This window comes from Capsella rubella, unplaced genomic scaffold (assembly GCF_000375325.1).
Source record: "Capsella rubella cultivar Monte Gargano unplaced genomic scaffold, Caprub1_0 scaffold_1, whole genome shotgun sequence".
Lineage (NCBI taxonomy): Eukaryota > Viridiplantae > Streptophyta > Magnoliopsida > Brassicales > Brassicaceae > Capsella > Capsella rubella.
The window spans coordinates 15,219,667-15,228,446 of record NW_006238923.1 but is presented as its reverse complement, the minus strand read 5'-3'; the positions used below and the strand labels follow the sequence as shown (position 1 = coordinate 15,228,446).

General features: G+C 34.2%; 2 protein-coding genes across 2 annotated transcripts; one reads left to right on the top strand and one right to left on the bottom strand.

Moving 5' to 3' along the window:
• Window positions 1-614: 614 nt before the first annotated feature.
• On the top strand, window positions 615-4,588 carry LOC17896663 (IAA-amino acid hydrolase ILR1-like 6). Its single transcript, XM_006307234.2, has 5 exons — window positions 615-1,176; window positions 2,094-2,219; window positions 2,546-2,845; window positions 2,928-3,056; window positions 4,083-4,588. The coding sequence occupies exons 1-5, from the start codon at window positions 688-690 to the stop codon at window positions 4,449-4,451; spliced, it is 1,413 nt and encodes a 470-aa protein (XP_006307296.2). The 5' UTR covers window positions 615-687; the 3' UTR covers window positions 4,452-4,588.
• Window positions 4,589-6,335: 1,747 nt separating this feature from the next.
• On the bottom strand, window positions 6,336-8,780 carry LOC17897760 (probable delta-aminolevulinic acid dehydratase 2, chloroplastic). The gene is made up of 10 exons (XM_006306090.1): window positions 8,541-8,780; window positions 7,950-8,061; window positions 7,796-7,869; window positions 7,598-7,666; window positions 7,433-7,516; window positions 7,273-7,342; window positions 7,123-7,178; window positions 6,932-7,053; window positions 6,794-6,847; window positions 6,336-6,678 (listed from the first exon to the last, which is right to left on the bottom strand). Exons 1-10 carry the CDS (start codon window positions 8,778-8,780, stop codon window positions 6,336-6,338), a joined length of 1,224 nt encoding a protein of 407 aa, XP_006306152.1.

Here is an 8,780-nt window from a genome sequence, read left to right as displayed (position 1 = left end):
ATATATATATATATATATATATATATATATATATATATACTAAGTGATTTCACTTACTGTAAAATAAGAACATTATGCTATAAATTAAATTTCACTACCACAAACTATTCCATGACATTACTATTAAGCATACAAAACAAATATTAAAATTTATAAATACATATCAATATAAATTCATAAACAACCAGTTACATATTTTAATAAAAAAAATGAAAAAAATATTTAACCCACGGTATAGTGTAACAGTAAAAACAAAAACAAAAACAGAACAAAAAAAGTTAAAAGTAAAAAATTCCACTCAATATTTTCTTTTACATGTAAAAGTAAAAAAAAAAGTTAAAAGTAAAAAAACAAAACAAAACAAAAAAAACGTGATCACAAAAAACTAAAAAATCACCACCGGCCTTGTGAAAAAAAAAAAAGAATGGATGAAATGAAATCTAAAGAGACGTGTCAAGACTGAACAAGTCTCCGTGTAAAGTGGTCTGTCCACTCCAGCCGTTACGATTCGACGCTTAATTAACCCACGTGACTTAATTCACTCCTCTCTCTCTCATCTCCTCTCTCTCCTCTCTCTTTACCCTTTTTATGCCCACATGCTCAATTCTCTCTCTCCTCACTCAACTTCCTTTATCTCTCTCTCTCTCTCTCTCTCTCTCAAACAAGAACAAGAATCTCAAGAAAGCTATGGACAACCTCAAGAAACTTAATCTCTTCTCTGTCTCTTTAACCATAATCCTTGTCTCCTTCACCATAGCCACCACGACCAACCTACCCTTTCTTGAAGTGAAATATCCCAACACCAACACCAACAACAACCCTTTTGGTATGTTGTTACGGCCGACACAAACCAAGAACCAATCATCGGGCCAAACGACTCGTGTTTGTTCAGATGAGTGTTTGGTCTGGACCAAATCCTGTTCCGATGAGATTCTTAGGTTGACTTACGAGCCCGACAACGTTGCGTGGCTTAAACGCGTTAGGAGGACGATCCATGAGAATCCTGAGCTTGCTTTTGAAGAAGTTGAGACTAGTAGGCTTATAAGGTCGGAGCTTGACCGTATGGGTATTATGTATAGGTATCCGTTGGCCAAAACGGGTATTCGGGCTTGGATCGGATCCGGTGGACCGCCTTTTGTTGCGGTTCGGGCTGATATGGACGCACTACCAATTCAGGTAAAATCCAAACCGAGACAATTTGTATAAACGTTTTCTTAATTACGTATTTGCTTTTTCGTCTAGGATATTATAGTACATACATACATATCTACGTATATTACATAGTTTAATACAAACTAGATATGGGTGGCTCATGTTACTTGGGCCGCCAAAATTGTACAGTAAAAAATGTGGGACTAAGGTCCATGTGAACATTTAAAAATTGTAGCTAAACACTACATGATTTTCACGTGCTTTAGCACACTTGCCACTCTCGTACTGGTCATATTTGTATTATATGAAACAGTGAGACTTTTGTTTATGTTTAATCTTTGTATAAGACTTTAGATTTAATATATATTGTTTGTAAGGAAAGTGAAAAGATTCTGAAAATTATGCTAATTGTGTGTGGGTTGTTCAGTGTACAAATTCTTGTTTTGTCGATTATATTGGCATTAGTACGTTTAAATTTCATTATATATCTCCAAACGCAGAATTGCTAGCATTATTCTTTTAGTCACATGGGTATGGGCCTCTTGCTTAAAGCTCATTTGAAACACTGGAGGAGGGGAAAGGTTTTCCACCTTTTTCCAGTGAGTAGTCTCGAACCCTTCCATAGGTTTAGGGATTTACCCTGAGTTAAAAAAAAAAAAAAACTACATTATATAATTAGTTCCATGTCTTACCAAAAAAATATATAAGTTCCATGTGACCCATGTGAAATATTCTATTTTAGGAAATATTGTGTACTGATATTGGTAAGTTACTTGGCTGACACAGAGGCTGTGTCACATGATGATACATATATGATGATAATGATAGATTGTGTGGTTGAGGTGATATGGACCATATGGTTATAGCTAACGTATAGAGATTTTTTCGAGGATTTTTTTTTTATATTGACATAATAGTTTGTTGTGGTTATGCAAAAATAGGAAGCAGTTGAATGGGAACATAAAAGCAAAGTTGCAGGGAAAATGCATGCATGTGGTCATGATGCACATGTGACTATGCTTCTTGGTGCTGCCCATATTCTTAAGTCTCGTGAACATCTTCTCAAGGTACTTCATCTATCATCAAACTCATTGGGTTTTTTTCTTTTTCTAACATTGTTTATTTGATTGGTTTTAAAGTGAATGTGTCTTTTCGAATAATGTGGAAGTTGTCTTGGTGGGTCACTGTTTGCTGTGTTATAGTGACAAGTGATGTGAACTAATGATTTGCATTTTAAAGATAAGGGATAACATCCAACTTTTTAAAAATATTTTGTTGGTAATGGATGAGTTAGGCCCATAGTTTCGTTGGACCAGAGATCAAAACATATAGATTAGTCCCTTTCTTATTACAAGGCATAAACATACATTAATACATTTGTGAACTTTTATAGGGAACAGTTGTTCTACTATTCCAACCGGCCGAGGAAGCTGGAAATGGTGCTAAGAACATGATCGAAGACGGAGCTTTGGAGGACGTAGAGGCTATATTCGCGGTCCATGTGTCTCATATCCATCCAACGGGTGTGATTGGATCAAGAAGTGGTCCATTGCTCGCTGGATGTGGGATTTTCCGGGCTGTTATCACCGCGGAAGATAGTAGTGGCGCGGCTAATCTTATTCTTGCGGCTTCTTCCGCTGTTATTAGCCTTCAAGGCATTGTATCTCGTGAAGCTAGTCCTCTTGACTCTCAGGTGATTCCTAAAATCCAAAACAAGATATTTGAAAGAAAGAAAAAAAAAGATGGATTCTGATTCGCATTTTCGCGATATGTAGGTTGTCTCGGTAACTTCTTTTGATGGCGGTCATAGTCTAGATGTGGTGCCAGACACGGTGGTCCTCGGTGGTACTTACAGAGCTTTTTCTAACTCAAGCTTCTACTACCTTATGAAGCGTATTGAAGAGGTGCGTATTATAATTAACCCACTTGGACTAAGATTTTGGTTTCTTGCTATATATTTGTGCATTCGTACTACTACGTAAACCTCACAATTCAAAAGGTCTAGAAACAAGGCCCAAGAAAATTTAGACCCAATAAGTAATATTCGAAATGGGCGTACAAAACCAGTTTGACCAACCCAAACAGAACTATAAGAATTAAAAAAATCACAGCAAAACTGAATAAGCCAAAGTTGATTAAAATTGTTTTCAATTATATATACACATTATATTGATGACAACAAAATAAATACACATTATATTATAAAATACATTTTTATATTATTTTTTATATATTTTTATTTTGATAAAATCATCAAGAGAAATCCCCTTTGATAGCATGTTTTAAGTTTTTTTTTCCAAAAATACCATCATTTATTTTTTTCCAAAAATATTACAAAAGTTTTATTTTTCCAAAACCACAAACATAAAAAATTGAATTTTGAAGATGTAGAATTTTTTATTTTTTTATGTTTGGGTTGACTATTTACATTTAGGGTATAGTTTTTAGGGGTAGGGTGTAGTGTTTAGGATTTAAAAATTAGTTTTGAATGTGAAAAATTTAAGTTCTAGTTTTGTGGTTTTTTGGAAAAACTTGTAATTTAATGGTATTTTTGGAAAAAAAACTTCATAATGGTATTTTTGGAAAAATACCATTTTTTGTGGTATTTAGGAGAATTCCCTTAAAATCAAACCAAACTGAATTATAAATAATGTTATTTTTCAATAAGGCTGATTAATTGAAACAGAAATTTTGTTTTGTAAACAACAATTTCAACTTCTATCTAGTTACATTGGTCCAAATATCCATATTAATACATTGCATATGTCTGGTTTGTTTTGGTGCATGGTCTCTCATCTGGTCTAAACTGTGCATGGTCTATTCCACGTGACAATCACAATGGATCAAAATTAGATATGTAACACAAGTAATTTGTCTAGCTCCACCTTATAACATTACCAAACTAAACCATGCGTCTCTTGTAACGGCAGGTACTCGTGGATCAGGTCAGGGTGTTCGGTTGCACAGCGACTGTAAACTTCTTTGAAAAACAAAACGCGATATACCCACCAACAACGAACAACGACGCAACATACAATCACTTAAAGAAAGTCACAGTGGATTTGCTCGGAGATAGCCACTTCACGTTAGCTCCACAGATGATGGGAGCTGAAGATTTCGCCTTCTACTCGGAGATCATCCCGGCCGCGTTCTATTTCATTGGCATAAGAAATGAAGAACTTGGATCAGTCCACATTGGCCATTCACCACATTTCATGATCGATGAAGATAGTTTACCCGTTGGAGCCGCGGTTCATGCAGCTGTGGCTGAGAGATACTTAAATGATAAAAATTTATAAGTAACAAAAACAATCCCCCCCGGCCACTTTTTTTTGGGGTGGTTATATATTTTAGGTGTTACCAAAATTATATTAATGTATCTTTGCTTGGAAGTGTTTGTGAAGAGTAGTTTTATTTGATCTTTTTTTTTTTTAAACATGTAAACCGCATATTTGGTATGGCGGTATGGTTTTTTAGCAGGAGCGGTATAGAGTAAGATATAGCGGTACAAAATATATATTACGATCTTTATATATAGTATAATTTCGGATAACTTTTTTCTTGATTTTTATTGGGTTTTGTGCAAATAAATCCTTCAAATGGTCATATTTTGCAACTATATATTCTATATCCAAAAAATGCAAAACAGACATAAGAATTCAAGAATAATATGCAATACACCTCGTATACCAGATAAATTTATTTTTCTAAACGATTTTACTGTCACATACATCTTTTTTTGAAAATTCGAAAGATATATTTGAACTTCTAGAGTGAAGAGAGCTTCGATATAATATATTATATTTCTAAACTTTTTACAAACATGATAGAAGCGAAAATGAGTTATATTAGGTATTTATTTTGACTTTGCAGAATTGACTTGCATTTTCTAGATTTAGAGGGTAAACGTGAAAATAGCGATTTAGAGGGTTTATTTGCACAAAACCCATTTTAATATCATAAGATATATTGGACGATGTTAGACCACCATTATTGATGGTCTCTTAGCTAACTCTTAATTAGTTCAAGATTTAGAAATGACTCTTACATAAGTAACCACCAATAATAGTGTGGTCTTAGTATTTTGAAACGAATTTGTTAACTTAAACTTAATGTGATTGTATAATTATTATTCACAACATAGGTTTCAATTCATATTTGATTCTTTGCTTGCAAATGAAACAAAGAAAGAACAGTAACGTCAACTCAAGTTAACTGCAAGGTTGACAATACACAAAGTCCAAGAAGAAAATTACGGAATTCGAAAACATACAGACGAGGAAGATTTCCAAGATTTTGGGGTACTTTATAAGGATTAGTTAACTATAATATCTCTTTGATTAGTAGCTTTAAGGTTTGATCTAATATTGATCTTTGCAATTTCAACTTCCATATTTTAACACTTAGCTTGCAAGTGAGACAATTCATAGTTAGTAGTGTCAAATGAAGATTCGTTTAAGGGTTTAAAATGGTTAATAAATTAGTATTTTAGAGTAGAAAATCAATTTATAAATAAAAAATAGATATACAAGATAGAAACAAAATAAACATATGTTGCCAGCTTTACGTAAAGACGAGGAACTGGTTTTGCTATTTTCTTGGTTGGCAGTGGGATGTATTTGGGTTCTTGTGGAATTTATTATTTTTATTTGTTTACAAGTATAATAAAGATAAATAAATAATAATAATATAGGAGAAATATATATAGATGAAATGGACAAAATATTACTCCATCAATTTCATTTTAATGTTTAAAGTTGTTATACATAAATTAAGAAAACATTTTATTTATTTATTTTTCATAAAAATATCATTAACTAAAATGAATTCAACCAATAAGAGAATATGATATAAAATATGATTGCTTAAAATAAAGTACTAAATACATATAATTTTTGCATAAAAAAATTAATACCTCATTTAAAATGAAACAATTTTTCTTTTACTAAAACATCATTTAAAATTAAACGGAAGGAGTATGAAAGAAGTTTGTCACACAAACTAATTTATGCATTATAGCTAGGATATTAAGATAATAATTGTGTTTTTTTCTTAGTGAACACTTAATAAGAGTAGTTTTCTTTTTGAATGATAAATCTTGTAAACTTATTTGACATGAATTTATGCATTTGTAACATGAAATTAACACACACAAAAAAACGAAAACAAAAACAATCCAATGACTAGTTGAATATAAATTTTCTATTTTCGCCGCATAATATTGTAGCAGCTTGAAGAGCAAAGTATGTGAGAATAAGATCAGCACCAGCTCGGCGTATACAAATCAATGACTCCATCATAACTTTTTCCTCATCGATCATATTGAGATGTCCAGCAGCTTTGATCATAGAGTATTCACCAGAAACTTGACAAGCTCCAATGGGCAGTAGAGTTTGGTCCTTTAGTAACCGTATGATATCTAGAGATGAGATTGCTGGCTTCACCATTAGGATATCAGCTCCTTCAGCTTCGTCTTCGCGTGCTTCGAGCAATGCCTCTCTTGAATTCGCGGGATTTATCTGATAACTTTTTATTTTCCCACCATTTAACAACAACAAATTAGTTAGGCCATGGTAATAAACCTTATAGATGTAACACATATATAGATTATGGTTTAGTGCAAATGTGAGGTTGTCTTTACGTTTTCTTGTCCAATGCGACTTTGCGAAAACGGCCATATAATGAACTTGTATACCTGTTGGTGGAGTGGTTAAAATTAATTAGGTTGGACATAACAACAAATAAAGTAAGATGGTGAAGATGGTAAGTAGTATTTTACTTGACAGAGTAAGACATGATGGAAACATGCTGAAAGCCTTCAGCATCTAGAGCTGCACGAACCGCGCCTACACGACCATCCAGCATCTCACTCGTACAAACAACATCTGCTCCAGCTCGCGCCTGCATCAACTCTTCTTATTAGAATTTTAAACATATTGTTTCTTTTGTTCAAAAGGGTTATATTTTTACCTGAGAAACCGCTTGTTTCCGCAATTGGTGAATTGTTTCATCATTCAATATAACACCTATAAAACATAGATGAATGTTTTAGAAATTACTAAGAATGTTGCTTGTATTCTTTTAGTTTTTTTTTTTTTAAGTACAAAGTAGATCTCTTACCATCTTCTCTTACAATCCCACCATGCCCGGTTGATGAGTACTCATCAAAATTGACATCAGTGTAGACAACCTAGAGAAGTTAATAAGAAAAGAGTCATTACCAAGCTCATGACCACTTGTTCTAGCTAGTAATTAAGCAAAGAGGACATATGTATCTTACAAGATCAGGGAATCTGTCCTTGAGAAGACGAACTGTCCGAGGCACTAGACCGTCGTCGTTAAACGCCTCTTCCCCTGTTGGAGACTATACAAAAGGAAAGGTTGATTAATTGTTGTATAAGAAACTCATGTGGGTTGATAATAATTAAGAAGAAACTTATCAAACCTTTAACACTTCAGGAACTTTAGGATACAACATTATGCTATTCACACCAACATCTCGTGCCCTTGCAACCTATTCTCTCAAAACATAACACACACAAGAGTTAGCCAAGAAGAATCCTTCATTCTTAATTACAACAAGTAAATGAGAAGAAAACATCAAATTTTTGTCTCTAAGTTTTCATAAAGATACAATACTCACTTCTTCGATGAGGCCATGTCTCCAACCAAGCATGTAACGTCCAGGCATTGCTCTTATGGGAATATCTACCTCACCTGCAAGGATCCCATTTGTCACGTACCTAAACTAATAAATAATAACGAATAATCATATATCAAAACTTAATTAATCTAACCTTCGTGAATGAAGAGAGGGTATATGAAATTGGCAGGAGATACATTAGTCTCTTGAAAGGCAGCTCTCTGTGTAGGACACTTCCGGTTACGACGAGGACGTCGGTTTAGCTCCTGAAACACAATTCAAATTAGATATATTGAAGCTAACAAAAGAAGTTTAAAGCAAAAACCAAGAAATAGAAAGTGTTAGCCCCCAAAATGTTTTTTTTCTTTTTTTGGATAATTTAGAGTAAATCCCCAAACCTATGGAAGGATCCGAGACTAATCCTTGGGGAGAGGGTACCTCACGAGTAGAGTCTCCTTCCTCCCGGTTTATCAAATGGTCCATATCCATGTGGCCAAAGGAATAAAGCTAGCAATTCTGCGCCTAGAGAGAATCGATCTTTGGTCTAGACCAACATGGCGACTCTTCCACCAGACTAGAACCACTAGCAAACCCCCCCCCCCCCCTTTTCGGGAGTTTTTTTGTTCAATTCATATTCAATATATATTTCTATCGAAAAAGATCACCAATCCAAAATAAAAATATTCAGAACTACTAGCCTCCCCCCCCCCCCCAAATGTTTTGGGTTTGAAATAAATTCACTTACAAGGGGCTGATGATCAAGAAGAGGTGTGGCTGGTTTACTAGACAATAGAGGCGCCTCGGGAGCAATGACCGGCCGTATTAAGGTCGAGTCGATCTTTTGCACTTGACAAGAAACTTCTAGACTTCGAAAAGGATTGATTCTGACATTATACGAGGTTGTTTTACGTCCGAAGTTGCTCTTCTGTCCGAAACCTTTCATAGACGGGATCTTGCATGGAGATGTAAACATAGATGACGCCAT